We start from the raw sequence: 14527 nt of genomic DNA, 5'->3' as shown, positions 1-14527 counted from the left end.
GAAACTAGTTCGAGCCGTAATCTTGCCATTTTTTACGTACTGTGATGTCATCTACTATCCCGGACTATCTGCGGCGCTTCGTGATCAACTTAATCGCTGCTTCAAGGCATCAGTTCGCTTCGTTTATAGCCTCAGACGTAGAGAAACCACCGCTGCCGTGAGAAACTTTATTTTGGGCCATGATCTCGAGGCCAACTATAGCCACAGAATCAGCATATTCATGCGGCAAGGATATGCCAGCAACTTCCCGCCTTATCTACAACAGCATTTGTTAAAGGGACGGCAGGAACGTGCTCGTAGCTTCGTGATCCCTCACCATACTACATCGAAGAGGAAAAGTATCATGATTGCAGGAGCAATCAACTGGAACCAACTTCCCTTGGCAACCAGGCAGCTACCAACTATTAATGCGTTTAAGTCAGCTCTTTCAGCACGACGATGATGCATCTTACTGGATAGTCAATCTTGCTTACCTCCTTAGTAATAGAATAGTTATTATTTTTCGAAATGTTTGTAAAATACTAAACAGTAATTTCCTTGACCTGATTAATGGTTATACCGCCAGGCTTACGTTTATGATAATAAATTACAATTACAATTACAATGATGATCTTGACATCGTAGCTTGGGCAGCGGTCGTACTTGCATTCGTGCTGCGCGTAAAATGCGTCCTTGTCATCATCAGTGGTTTCGGAGTGTGTGCTGTGCACGTTTATTATGCTGAAGTTGAAGAATCGGCCCTTGATCCTCAACCTGCACATTTTTTCGTCGATCGGCCACCAACCGATCACGCGCCTCTGCATATCACCAATCACGATGAAAGCTGTTCCCAGCTCGCGTGTGTAGCGGTAGCTCTGGTAGATGGTATGATTATCTCTCAACGTTCTCACCATGGATCCTGTCCAACACACCTCCTGCAGCGCTACGATGCCGAACCCACGGTCCTTCAGTAGATTGGCGAGTATGCGGGTGCTCCCGATGAAATTGAGAAATCAGCAAGTCCCTTTTCGTCGCTGTGGTCGTCGCCATTGGTATCAGTTTTCATCATCAGAGAACCGTTTCAAATAATGAAACAACTATATTTCTACTATATCAAAATGGCTTAAACTTTTGTATACAAGTGTATTCTTTATGTGTTACGGTAAATAAACAAACTCTCGTATGCCGATGATTTGAAGCTGTATTACGTAGTGAGGAACTCACATGATACGTCTTTCCTGCAACAACAGTTGGAAATTTTCGCTCGATGGTGCCGTGTCAACCGAATGTCGCTAAATGTGTCAAAATGCTCGGTAATTTCGTTCGGCCGTAAACGCTCCCTCTTACACTTTGATTATTCCCTCAGCATGCTGGATATCAACATACACTACCGCAATCTTCGCCAAAATGCATTCATCCGTTTTCCCCGCACCAGAACTAATTATGGATTCCATGAACCGATCCGCAGTATGTCCCGTGTTTTCAACAAATGTCATCGTGTATTTAATTTTAATTTGTCCCGGGAAACTAATAAGCTTAATTTTAGAAGAGTTTTATGTTAGTTTTAAGATAAACCATTGTCATTGGGGTGGACATTTCACCTGTTGACGACAATAAACAATTATCAAATGTTGAAATTATTTAATAACTTCTTCATTTAACGAGATAGAATGTCGCAATGTTCAGCAAAATTGTGTATTTTTATATGCTCAACAACTTTACAGAACATGCAAATAATGTAAAAATTATGTATTAAAAGTTATAAATAATAAAAATCAATTTCTGAGTGATTTTTAAATGTTTTTTTTATTATTCGATAAAATAATCATAGCTTTTTACCAAGATTTTGTACAATTTTTATATGTTCTAGAAAATTGTTGAACATACAAGAATACACAATTTTGCTGAACATTGCGACATTCTATCTCTTTAAATTAAGAAGTTATTAAATAATTTCAATATTTGATCATTGTTTGTATATTTACCATGACACATAAAGAATACACTTGCATACAAAAGTTTAAGCCATTTTCATATAGTAGAAATATAGTTGTTTCATTATTCGAAACGGTTCTCTGCGTAATTTTGCGCCGAAAAAAGTAACACGAGTTCAAAGTTACCCTATTAACCAGTAATTTGTAAATAACTTTCTTATTTCAAAAGCTAGCGTTTTTCGATGTTCAGCAAAAACATGTATTTTTACATTCCAAACAACTTTGTAGAAGACGCAAAAAATCTTGAAATTGAAACGTTATTAAAAAAGCGCACGAAATCGGCAAAATAAAACACTGTGCGCAGCGAGCTAGGTGAGGTGACCAAGTGGAGGACGATCTGCGGACCCTACGCAGAGTGCGGAACTGGAGACAAACAGCCATGGACCGAGTGGAATGGAGACGGCTACTATGTACAGCATAGACCATCCCGGCCTTAGCCTGATCGATAAGGTAAGGTAAGTAAGCTAACATTTAGACATTTCAGGAACAACTGCAAGGTTTTGGTTTCAAAATTTCATGCATTCTTGACCAGTCTCATTATACACATTTATACTTTGGAAGAATTTCAACGAAATCGATACATTTTTATATCTTTATTTGTGATTACACGATTACATAATATTCCGTACAGAAGTATGCCAATAATAGAACATGTCAGTATATAGTTTGTTGGTATCAGAAGTTATCTATACATATTCTTTTTTCTTTTTAGTATGTTTATTTCCAGTTGGGAGAAATTAAAACAACTCATTATGTTTGTCTATTGTAGGTAGCGTGCTAGTGCTAATGTTGCTAGGCTAGGGTGTTCCCTGCCATTACTTCAGAGTTCCATTCAGGGCAGAAAATGTGATTTAATACGATTCATTTAGGTATATTCGATCAACAGTGGGATCTACATAAAATTTGTGTTCAAACTCACACCTATAATTTTCAGACTGAAGGTTGTATTAAAAGAAATGTAAGAAGCTGCCTCCCCTCCACTTGCTAAGATTACAGCTAAGATTATTCAAAATAGTCGATAAAAGCGTTTTCCATGACAATTTTGCTGGTGTTACTTGTATGTGGTTTACACCGCTCCACTCATTGCCAAATAGAGTCACATGTTACGTTTTTAAATGTATTCTTCTCATAATGATCGATCCTACAAATGACAAAACTTCTATTCACAGAACATCGAAATACTTCCTACTCACGATAGACGGCCGATAGTTGAAAAAGTTGAAAAACGGTTTACTAATAGAAGATAATGGATAAAAAGCCAAAAACATCTCTTGATGTACCCATAACTACGAAACAATGTTTAATCAAAGCTTATCAATTCGGCCGTGGCCGGTTCGGGCGCTGATGGTGCCGCCGGATTCGATGTCGGAGGTGGACCTGCGGCGACAGGAGCTGTAGTAGCCGGTGCCATTGTAACTGGTACTCCGGCTGGCGGTTGTGGTGCAGGCGGTTGTTGCTGCTGCTGTTGCTGTGGAATCTCTGGCCCAGGGGCAACTACCGGGGGTAGCTGTTGCGACATATGAGCTCCGGGAGGCAATGTTCCCGCTGGGTTCATAGGCATTCCTTGTGGTGGTTGCTGTGGAGGAGCCATCCCCATAGGTGGCACACCGGCTGGAGGCATCTGACCTACTCCGGGCGGAGGCACTTGGCCTGGGATCATGTTCATGCCTGGGGGTGGACCCATTGGAAGAGGGCCTTGTTGTTGTTGCTGCTGTTGAGGGGGTTGTTGATTAGGTGGTGGCTGCTGGGAATGAGTGCCGTTGGCATCCGGGCCTTGCGGCATATTAGGTCCCATAAATTGACCATTTCCGGGCAATGATTGCGGACCGTGCTGCGGAGAGAATAACTGCTGTCCCATCTGAGGAGGCATTCCGGGTGGATTTCCGGAAGGACCATAGGGACCCGCCGGCATTTGCTGATAACCATATCCGGGGTAGTTGGCAACTCCGACGTGAGCCGGTGAACCTTGCGGTTGTCCTTGAGACGGAGGGGACATGAAGGGGAAAGCTGTGCCCATGCGATATTGAGCTTTCTGCTGCTCTTGTCTTAATGCCATTTCTCGTTCCTGCTCCTGGATCCGCTGCAATGCTAGCTGGCGTTGATATTGTAGGTACTCCTGCTTCTTTTTGCGCATGATTTCAAGCTTCTGTGCCATCTGCAGTTGCTTTTGTCGTTCTTGTTCTTCGGCAATCCGGCGAAGCTTTTCCTGGTGTTCCTGGCGAAGAACATCCAAGGCGGCACGAGAGTCCTTGATCTGAGTCAGTTTGTCCTGCAATTGTTCGTACCACATGCGTTTGTCATCCATGTCCTTAAGAAACGTCAAGAGTCGGGCATGCAATGAAGTCATATTCATGAACAGCGTTTGTACAGAGCTATCCGTTGAAAAGCTGCGTCCACGACTTGAATTCGACTTCATCCGGTTAACGAAGATTTCCACCTGAGTCTTCATCGATCTAGCGAAGTCGTCAATTTCGGCATCTTCTGCTCCCATTTTTGGCACCAGTAGAGTCGCCTGGACAGGCATTGGACTGGGCATGGGGCTTGGGGCAGACGGCGAAGCAGGTGAATCCGCAGTTTGACGCTGTTCCCAATAATTCCTGTTCAAGTAGCGTTGCAGTTCCGGATCAGCCGGGGTTTCCTCAACCGGGCTTGGACTGCGCTGAACCTTAACCGGTTCGGGACTCGGTGACTTGTGGAACGTCTTACGAGTTTGGGTCGCTTTTTTCGTTTCCGCTTCGGATTGACTAAGGGCCAAAGCAAGCTGAAGTTCTTCCTCCTCTCTCAACTCCTCGTCTGTTTTACGGGCAGGCGCCTGCGCCTGTTGAGCCAAAGAGCTGCTCAAGTATTCCGCCGGCAAATCTTCCTCCTCCGTAGCTTTCTTCGTCAGGGTCGGCGTCTGCCTATGCAGCTGAGGGTAGCACCCATCGCACACCCGAACCTCCCGTTCAATTCCAAACTTGGGCAGAGTGCTGGTCTTCGCCGAGCACTGCTGGCAGAATACCTGGCCACAGTTGCGACAATGATGCTTGCGTTGGGTGAACGAAAACGTCACCCGACAGCGGTGGCAAACATCACCGTCCGCCCATTCCGGTGCGTTCTCCGACGTAAACATGGCGTCCGCTTCCTTCAACTCGGGGAACTTGTGCCCTTCGCTCTTCAAAATGTTCATCGTGTCCTGGAATGTAAAAACAATGTGAAATATTAGTACAAGTCTCCGTCCCTACTCTCTACTAGGTAGATATTTGTTTGAACTAGAGTTTTGGACAGATTCAGTAACGATCGTAGCGTATTTGGTGAATCGAAGTCCACAATGAAAATTAGAAAACACGACACCTGAAAAAGCCTGATCTGGTACAGCGAATTCTGAAGCACTTGATGATTTTCAGATCAGCTCGACTCAATAAACAGCGAGTACTTCCAACTATGCCTTTGGGCAATGCTTGGGTAAATTCTCGGTCTTGTTCATGATCTAGTATCAAAATGCAACAAAAATCGATTTCAAATCGTCAGGCTTCTATGAATGGGAAATCGAAAAAAAACCTGCTCTACTGCAATACTTTCTTTTGTGTTTTACAAATCAATGGATTCTACACCAAAAATAATCATCATCTCAGCGAGTTCAAAAATACTGTAAACTAGTGCTTTTTAGGGAAATGCTTAATATTAGATACTGCAAAGCATTATTTACCCCCATTATTTGAATTGATGTAACCAAGAATTTCGATTGATGCAAAAGCTCTCGCAAATTAGATTAAAACACTATTTTTCACTTCCAAGCGCTTCACGTCTATACTCTAACGCAGTAAACTCTACCACTTTTCAGACACAACAGAAAACACATTCGCGCTCAACCTTCAAACTGACCGTCATAGTCCAGTCGTTGTTCCCCGCACTCACATAGACGGGTGCTAATCAAATTATCTTCCGCACATACGAACTCACCCGAATGGACCGATACTTGAAGACCGTCCGGAACGCACAAGCCCACGCCTGAATCAGCTCCAGCATTTTCACTCGCACCTCCTCGTGCTGGGTGGTGTTGACCAGATTCTGGAACATCTCGCAGTTGGCCTTGTTGGAGATTTCGTCGTGAATCGGAGCACCACAGTTCTTGACGACGCTCTCCAGCACCAGCAGGGCGTAGTGCGCCGTGTGCGGGTTCGTCGAAAACATCTTTTTCTTCAGCTGCTGCATCACGTACTTGGGCCTGTAAAAAAAAGAGTGAATGCAAGTATGAATCATCCGAAGCTAATGACGATTTTTATCTTCCGGATCGAAAGCAGAAACTTACGTGACGTCACCCTGGCGAATGGAATCGCAAATGACCATCGTCGACTGCCAGTCCGGTTCCAGGATCAGGTTGCTGGTAGCATTTTCTGCAAGTTTAAAGACAATTATGAGACATATACCAAGATTTGTGAAAACAATAATGCATTTTTCCCACAGCCAAAAAGTGTCAATTCATTACCCAGACTTTTGTCGAAGTTCGACGTGCGGAACATGATGATTTCGGGCAAAAACTTATATACGCTGCAATTTAATCACAATCTCCAGGCGACAAACGCGACACTCAATTTGCACAAATTTTCAAAATTGTACAACTTTTCAAAACAATTTCACGTAAAACACAGAAATTTTCTTCTTCTTCTTCTTCTTATTTCTGGCGAGCCGACACCGTTCGGCATCAGCTCTAGTTTAACGTCCGCCTATTTCTGGTACTAAGCCTAAACACGGACGGTCAGGGAGACATCCACACACACCTGACACCCTACATATCGAACCCATCAACACATGGGCCGGGACCTACGGCTTTACTTCCTATCCGAGGGAAGGCGTGATCAGATATTTTTGTCTCAGAAATACCGACGACGTCGACTAGGATTGAACCTAGACCGACTGGGGTGAGAGGCAACCACGCTTACCACTACACCACCGACGCCGCTCAGAAATTTTCACAAGATTGTCAACATTCACCTTCCAGCTGATAACAAATTTGACATTTCGCTTTCGTTGGTGTTTCACTTGTGTGCGTGAGGGCGCAAGCTTGTTTACAGCGCTGTACAGTGGGCCAGAATGTGGATAAATTATTGGTTTGAATGGTTTCACAGCGGCACACGGATGGAGCAAGGCACGGAGTGCAACATGAGCCTCTGCAAGAATCTGGTCTACTGCTCACTCCCACAGAAAGTTTGAAAACAGCGCGCACAGTAAAAGTCAAATTTGACTATTACTGTGCGCGCTGTTTTCAAGTTTTCTGTGGGAGTGAGCAGGACAGGGAAAATTCGTGCAGAGGCTCATATCAGTGTAAAATAGGCTGACCGTGACCATACGTCCCGTATTCAACGGGACAGTCCCGTTTTTATGACCTTCTACACGGAGAAACTGAAAAACTCAAAATTAGGTACTTTTAAACTCAATTTTGAGTTCTTTTTCATCTCCCTTTTCATGCGCTCTTTTTGTTGTTGTCAGAGAGTGAAGAGAGAAACAGCCCAACTTTTGCAGTTCCGTGCGTCAAGCCAAAATTGGCTTCTTTAACGGTGTTGAGATAATTCGATATTCTGAATCGGCATGTCAAACTGAGCCGAAATCCAAATTTTCATGCATTTTGGTGCCCGGGAACCTATTTAAAAATCAATTTGAAGTTTGTATGGGAGCGGTTTGTCGAATCACCCCTCGTCGCAGTTTGTACTGGGCGGAGCTGTCAAACAGTTGCCCAGCTGTCAAAAGGTGTTTTGAAAAGCTCTCTTTGAAATTGATTTTAGCTACCAAAATAAAGTTCTAAAAATCTGAAAAAAATCATAGTGGCTCAGAAAAAGATGCTCTTTCGTATAAAATCAAAAAATCAATACATTTTTCAAAATTTAAAAACCCAATTGAGTTTCTAGCACAGTACTCAAATTTGAGTGAATACAACCTAGTCAAAATTTCGGTTGGGTGGAAAAAACTTAAAATTAGGTATTTTTTTCACATATGGAAGCAAGCGGGAACAACCCAACAAAAACATCGATTCCATCAACTCAAAATTGGCTTGACGCACGCAACCCCGAAGTTGGGTGGAAAGAACTCACTTTTGGGTAGTTTCGTCTCTCCGTGTAGGGTTGTCCCGTCGTATTGTGGAAAACGGTCAAAATGTCCCGTATTTTTCGGAAAACGAGCATCTTAGTGTAAAAAAAGTTAAGTTCAACTTATTAAGATAAAGTATCGACATACTTTTCTATCATTACTCTTTTCAATGAAACAGATATTTCTTGATTAAGAAGTAAAGGTTCATCCTGTTAAAATTTCGAGTTAAATATCAATGATTTGAAATATCAGAAATATTTCCTAAGATCTTACTGAAATTCACAGTTCAATAGGTTTTTCGTGCTTTTATTCAAGTTCTCAACAAGCAAAATGTAGTTTGTGAAGTGTTAAGCTATAATTTTGTAAATATTACAATAGAATATACCCTTTAGATTCTTCAGCAGTTCTACAGGAAATTACTAGAATAAAATGTTAATTTCTCTATTTTTTCTAAGTCGACGAATCATTTTTAATGGAAATTATCAAGTCATGTATGGGCCCATATAGCCGAGACGGTAAACGCACGGGTATTCAGCATGACCATGCTGAGGGTGACGGGTTCGATTCCCGGTCGGTCCAGGATCTTTTCGTAAAGGAAATTTCCTTGACTTCCTTGGGCATAGAGTATCTTCGTGCCTGCCACACGATATACGCATGCAAAATGGTCATTGGCAGAGGAAGCTAATAACTTAACACAGTTAATAACTGTGGAAGTGCTCATAGAACACTAAGCTGAGAGGCTTTGTCCCAATGAGGAAGTTACGCCAAGAAGAGAGAGAGATCAAGTCATGCAGAAAGGAGTTGAAGATTAACAACATAATCATTTTAATAATGTGATTTATCGGAAGCTTTGATGACATCAACACTTTTTACATGACTAGAGATTTCAGATTTAAAATACGAAAAATGAAAATATTTGTTGAAAGAATCTCATACATGTCTCGTAAAATATGAAGAAAAAATAAAAATAGAATAAACTACGACTTTCATAAAATAGTTACATTCAAAAATAAACATACAGAATTTTCAGCATTTTAACCACAAATAATAGAATTAAAAGGCGATGAATAAAATGTGATTTGGACTCTAACTAAGACAACTCTTATTTTCTAATCGGTTATGAATCTTACTGTCTTCAATTGTCTTCAAAATTAAATTTCTTGGAAGTCATTTGGAAAATCATTTTTTAATACTGCGGAAAAACATCTAATTTATTTGTCTTTTCTTTGTTTCATAGTTATTTAACTTTTGCATGCTTTAGATTTTTAATTGTTCGATTGATTCTTTGTCAAGTAACAATAACAGCTTATTCAGCCATTTTTTTTTTAATCAAGTTTAACTGCGGCTTATTCGTCTATTTTACAGCAATAATCTTGAGTTATCTTTTAACATAGTTTCAAAGATAACTTTAGTGATATCAAAACTGTGTTTACACTCGCAGGTTTTTATTCTAATGTATTTTGCTTTTATAAGAGTACACGAATTTGTATATCTGAGAACTTTTGGAACATAATCGTTCCCTAATGTATATGTGAAACAATTTATAATTTTAGCCTTAAACATTTTGTATGTCCCGTTTTTATCTTGTTACTATCTGGTCAGCCTAGTGTAAGATGTCTTTTTTTCGTATCAAAAGTTATCTGCAGCTTTGTAAATTAAGCCACGTTTTCTCCATACATTTCCATGCGCACCGGCAACGGCATCCAGTGTATTCCGCCAATGACAATGTTTGTTTTAAGGGCAGACTGGTTAGTCAAATGGTCAAATTGGTCAAATGGTGACTCATTTAAACCGTTATAACTTGAAAGTTTCTCAAAAAACACCTTAAAGCGAATTCTTGTTGAACAAAGGAAAGATAGAACTACTATTAACAATTATAAAAAATCTGGTCCGCCATATTGATTTTGGCCGCCATCTTGGATTTTTATACCAAAACATTTTGTTCACCATGATGGCAACCACCGATTTGCAAAATGTGTGCATCAATTGAAAGCTGAGACATTTATACATAACATACACTGTGGTGCATAATTGATCGGACAAACGCCGATTTTCATACAAAATGGCCAAGTTTAAGATGCTGTAACTATGGTTTGCTTTGTTGGATTGAGCTCAATTTTTGACACGGAACTACAAATATGCTGAAATTTGTGTATACAAAGTATAAAATGTTTTCGTTCACAGGTCTGGGCGTGGCAAGGCGTTGAAAAAATTGCAAAAGTGATCGGACAGCGGTACCCCTTTGATTTACACGCGTGCCGCTGTCCGATCACTTTTGCAATTTTTTCAACGCTTTGCCACGCCTAGACCTGTGAACGAAAACATTTTATACTTTGTATACACAAAATTCAGCATATTTGTAGTTCCGTGTCATTCCGTGTCAAAAATTGAGCTCAATCCATCAAAGCAAACCATTGTTACAGCATCTCAAATTTGACCATTTTGTATGGAAATCGGCGTTTGTCCGATCAATTATGCACCACAGTGTACCTATCAAAAAATTAGAGATGTCTTTTTCTTCTTTCAAAAATTATCTGCCGTTTTGTAAACCATGCCAATTTTGCGCACTGGGCCCGGTGCCGGCCGTTTACATAAATGCAGCGTTATTTCGCAGTGTTTACGAACACGAATTTAAAATCTAAACCCACTAATGGAAAGCTGAAGGTTTAAGCTTTTCAAAACACTTAAAAAGTTATAAAAGCAATGCCCGCATAATTGAAAAACAGTCAAAAAAACGGAAACGAACCTCCGATGTACCCAAATTTTGCGGCAGGTGCCTTTGTGTATATATGCAGGCGTAAACTCGGATGCTGTTACAACCTAGTTTTAAAATTAAACTACAGCCATATAAATCAAACTAATTGATATGAGAGGAAAAAACCCCACACAAGGCGTTTAAAATGTGCAAAAGTGATCGGACAGCGGTGATTTACAGGCGTGCCGCTGTCCGATCACTTTTGCACATTATAAACAAAAATTGAGCTCAATCCATCAACGCAAACCATAGTTACAAGCATCTCAAACTTGGTAATCTATATATATAAAAATGAGTTTGAAGTCCCTTTGAGGCAACAAAACTCAAGAACGGCTGAACCGATTAGGATGACTCTTGCACGGTCTGGTTCGTATTCGTGGTGGCTGTGTTTATATGTACAAAAAGTTACGAAAATCTGCTAGAAAAGTAACAAAATTGAACTAGCGCTGATTTTCCATGAGCTGGGAAGGAAATCAACATGATCGAAATGAAATCAATCTAGAGTGCGGTGACGTTATGAGCTCAACAGTTGTCAAACCGCCACAGCTTGGCAAGACAACGTTTGCCGGGACAGCTAGTTTAGTATGAAAATCAGCGTTTGTCCTATCAATTATGCACCACAGTGTATGCTAACTTAGAATCTACACTGACTGTGTAACGAACGCGACGCGTGAAGTACATTAGTTTCTAACACCTATAGAGCAAACTAATTCAAATCATTTCCTACATCTAGCATTAAGCAAATCGCTTGTAATAATCTAATACAAAAGCTTGTATAATAATTGTGGAGGTAACGTTTTGTGAATCGTTTTGGTCACATATTCATGAAAACCAGTGTAAATTGCAATATGCAAAATCAGTCAGTTTGCATTGGAAACGAGCCACCTTTCACACAACATTGTCTACGATATGCTTTTGTCTGTGCTACGATAGCGCAACATCGGGGATGGCTGATCCAGAACGGAACAAACCGCGCGTGCGTAGTAATCGATTAGCCCGGAACGCATACTCAAAGCATACATGGAGATGAATCATTCTAATTCATATTAGAAACGATATCATATTCAAGTATGTTCACGGTTCCACAGCGTAAATGCGCAAGCGCAGTATGGAATTTCACCATCGGATTTAATGTTGCGCAATCGGAACTAACTAACCACTTACACATAAGCATGATATATAATTACGCAATATTGTGAAATTCATTGAACTAGAATACAAGCTACGCCATTTGTAATTGTTAGCTCCAGACATGCACCGATAGGATATAAAATTGTAATCAATTATCTATGCTCACAACTAACGTAAAGCCTAGAACACAACCCCAATGTATTGTAATGGTCGAAATACCAGAAAAGGGTTTGATCAGGGATTAATTATTTGTGAGCAAAACTTGTTTGCAAGATTTATTGCAGGATTGTATGTATACAAGTTAGAATTTTGATAAATCATGAGTTAATTAATGATGTAAAGAGGGTGAGCATAGTTTCTGGACGATACACATATAATTAATATGCTTTACGTAAGAATCAGGAAAAAAACATGTAAAAAGAGGGTGCGAATAATGTCTGGACGAGAGTATAAAAGTCGATCGAACAATAAAGACGGTAGCAGTTTTGCCTTGTACGTCACAAGCTACAGAACGCTCATTTACTTGCTACTCGAAATCCTTTACCAAGCACTTTGAGAAGCTTAACCTTTTCTAATCCCTCCTATTACCCAAGCCTTCGAATGCGAAAGGAGTTGGCTGGAGCTTGATTGGAAAAACTTAAGTCTTTGAAAAGAGTTACTTAGTACTTAGAATCGAGGAGTCTAAAATCATACTGAATCGATCAAACTTTTTCCACTCTGGCACACTACGGTTCCGAATGCGAGTAACTTTGGCATGAGTCTAGAAAAATCCGACTAAGTCACGTCTTCGAATGCGAAAGAATTTGACCGGATCTAGGAAGGCCAGTTGATCGCTTCCACATTCGATTTGGACCAATCGATTTTAATTATCTACCACTCAATCCTCCGAGTATCAGTAAGTAGTTTCGGTCGTCTTGCCTTGCCGTAGTCTTGCCTGTTGATCGGCACACACGGAATCGAATACCGTCTTCCTTCGCAACGGTAAGTGCCCCGTCATCAATATATGGTGGCTCCAGAGAGGAAGAGCTGCTTCCAGCTTCCAGCGACAGTGCTTATCTCCAATATCACGTGCCTGATTTCAACAGACTGTATACATTTACCCTATCAGCAGTATGATTTTAGTTAGTATGAGGCTATGATGATACAATCGATTGTATCATTCCGTGTATGATCAAGATGATAGCCCGAAAGCACGTTATATCATATTTTTCTATTAAGGAAATCTTCAAATGTTTCAATAAAACATATGATGTATGATCATTCATAACCGGCAAAACATTTATAAACATTGAATATAAGGTTCATGTGTATACATTGTATAATATTCATTTGGTACATTAGTGAAACCACTTCGTTGCTGAGATCATCATCAGTCTACTTGATTTACTGCATAAAAGTTATATGCGGAGCCGATCTCGGTTCCCGAATTGTTCTGACGGTCATCAGAGTGTCGTTGTAGTAATCGAATAGGCAATGCTGGTGCCGGCAAGTACAGACAGCTTCATCTGCAACAACAGCGCCCGATCCGTTGACTGAGTAGCTCTGGGACGTGGCATGGGGAATCATTGGCATTTTGTAGATTTTCCGCTTGCGACAGATATAGCACCCTAGCGTCCCGGGGATGGTCTCAACCGGTAGCTCCTGATCGCTACAGGTGTGCAGTGGATGCCGTGAAGAATGCTGCAGCTCCGGTTGGGAATGACCCGGAGTGCAAATCAGATCGGGGATGATCGACAAGGCTGAAAAAGTGCGTGTTTTAGAATGGATCTAATAATTAGATTGAAAATTGTAAACTTACACATATTTTTGACAGCTTCATTAGACCCGAACCGATCCATTCTCTTCTGGTCATCTTCTCCAATCAGCCAAAATGTTCTCATATCGCCTTTTCCTTTAACTTTGATGACGCCACGTTCCTCGAACCTGTAGCCGCCGATTTTCTTCAGCAGGTTGTACGTTACCGACGAGATATGTATTTTCATGGCATCGCCTGTGCTTTCCATCCTCGAGGCGGTATTGACCGTATCTCCGAAGAGGCAATATCTGGGCATCTTAAGTCCAACAACCCCCGCAACACATTGTCCCGAATGAATCCCGATCCTGATTTGGATAAATTCCCCTGGTCTATGTCGTATCTCCAAATTCGAAAGCGAATTCAACAGGTGTAGAGCCAACGATGCAATCTCTCCCGCGTGACGGTCTCCGTTCCGTATCGGTAAGCCCGAAACAACCATGTATGCATCTCCTATTGTTTCCACCTTGTACACGTCGTAGCTCGATATGATAAAGTCGCAGCATGTGTACAGATCGTTCAGCATTTCCACCACTTCGAATGGGTTGCTTTGGGCGCACAGCTCCGTAAATCCGACCAGGTCACTGAAGAATATGGTGACACAATCGAAACACTCGGCTTCAACTCGTTCCCCACGCATTAAGGATTCAGCAACACTTCTGCAAAGAAAGATTTGTGATGAGCAATCACGAAACGACAGAATCAAGTTCAGAAGGTTTACGTATTGTCCATTGGCGTAGACAGTATTGTCTTTTTTCTTACTCACTCTCCTAAAAAATCACGAGAAAAAGAAAAATGGAAGAGGAGACACTT

At 41.1% G+C, this 14527-nt stretch overlaps 2 protein-coding genes across 5 annotated transcripts in view; both read right to left on the bottom strand.

Annotated features, from left to right (window-relative positions):
* Window positions 1-2551: 2551 nt before the first annotated feature.
* LOC109411282 (hepatocyte growth factor-regulated tyrosine kinase substrate) lies at window positions 2552-6917 on the bottom strand. Of its 2 annotated transcripts, XM_019684808.3 has the most exons (4): window positions 6442-6917; window positions 6265-6349; window positions 5916-6180; window positions 2552-5148 (listed from the first exon to the last, which is right to left on the bottom strand). In XM_019684808.3, exons 1-4 carry the CDS (start codon window positions 6473-6475, stop codon window positions 3274-3276), a joined length of 2259 nt encoding a protein of 752 aa, XP_019540353.3. In that variant the 5' UTR covers window positions 6476-6917; the 3' UTR covers window positions 2552-3273. The 2 variants fall into 2 exon arrangements, with proteins under 2 accessions (XP_019540353.3, XP_029711576.2); XM_029855716.2 differs by lacking the exons at window positions 5916-6180; window positions 6265-6349; window positions 6442-6917 and adding an exon at window positions 5662-5850.
* A 6257-nt stretch (window positions 6918-13174) lies between these two features.
* The window catches only part of LOC109433032 (guanylate cyclase 32E), a 92141-nt gene continuing 90788 nt past the window's right edge, over window positions 13175-14527 (bottom strand). For all 3 annotated transcript variants that reach the window (XM_029855507.2, XM_062851159.1, XM_062851160.1), the window contains 2 exons: window positions 13721-14373; window positions 13175-13661 (listed from right to left, as the gene is read on the bottom strand). In XM_029855507.2, coding sequence (XP_029711367.2) covers window positions 13306-13661; window positions 13721-14373 — 1009 coding nt within the window. In that variant the 3' untranslated portion in view covers window positions 13175-13305. The remainder of the gene's footprint in view (window positions 13662-13720; window positions 14374-14527) is intronic.

The sequence above is a fragment of the Aedes albopictus genome, chromosome 2 (assembly GCF_035046485.1).
Source record: "Aedes albopictus strain Foshan chromosome 2, AalbF5, whole genome shotgun sequence".
Lineage (NCBI taxonomy): Eukaryota > Metazoa > Arthropoda > Insecta > Diptera > Culicidae > Aedes > Aedes albopictus.
The sequence above is the reverse complement of the archived record's forward strand: the minus strand, read 5'-3'. Positions and strand labels throughout refer to the sequence as shown.

Bases quoted from the DNA above. Each gene is read 5' to 3' on its own strand.
- LOC109411282 (XM_019684808.3), bottom strand. From the start codon at position 6,475: ATGTTCCGCACGTCGAACTTCGACAAAAGTCTGG. The intron at 6,350-6,441 runs GTAATGAATTGA...TTAAACTTGCAG, and splicing joins GAACTTCGACAAAAGTCTGG to AAAATGCTACCAGCAACCTG. The intron at 6,181-6,264 runs GTAAGTTTCTGC...TTTTTTTTACAG, and splicing joins ATTCGCCAGGGTGACGTCAC to GCCCAAGTACGTGATGCAGC.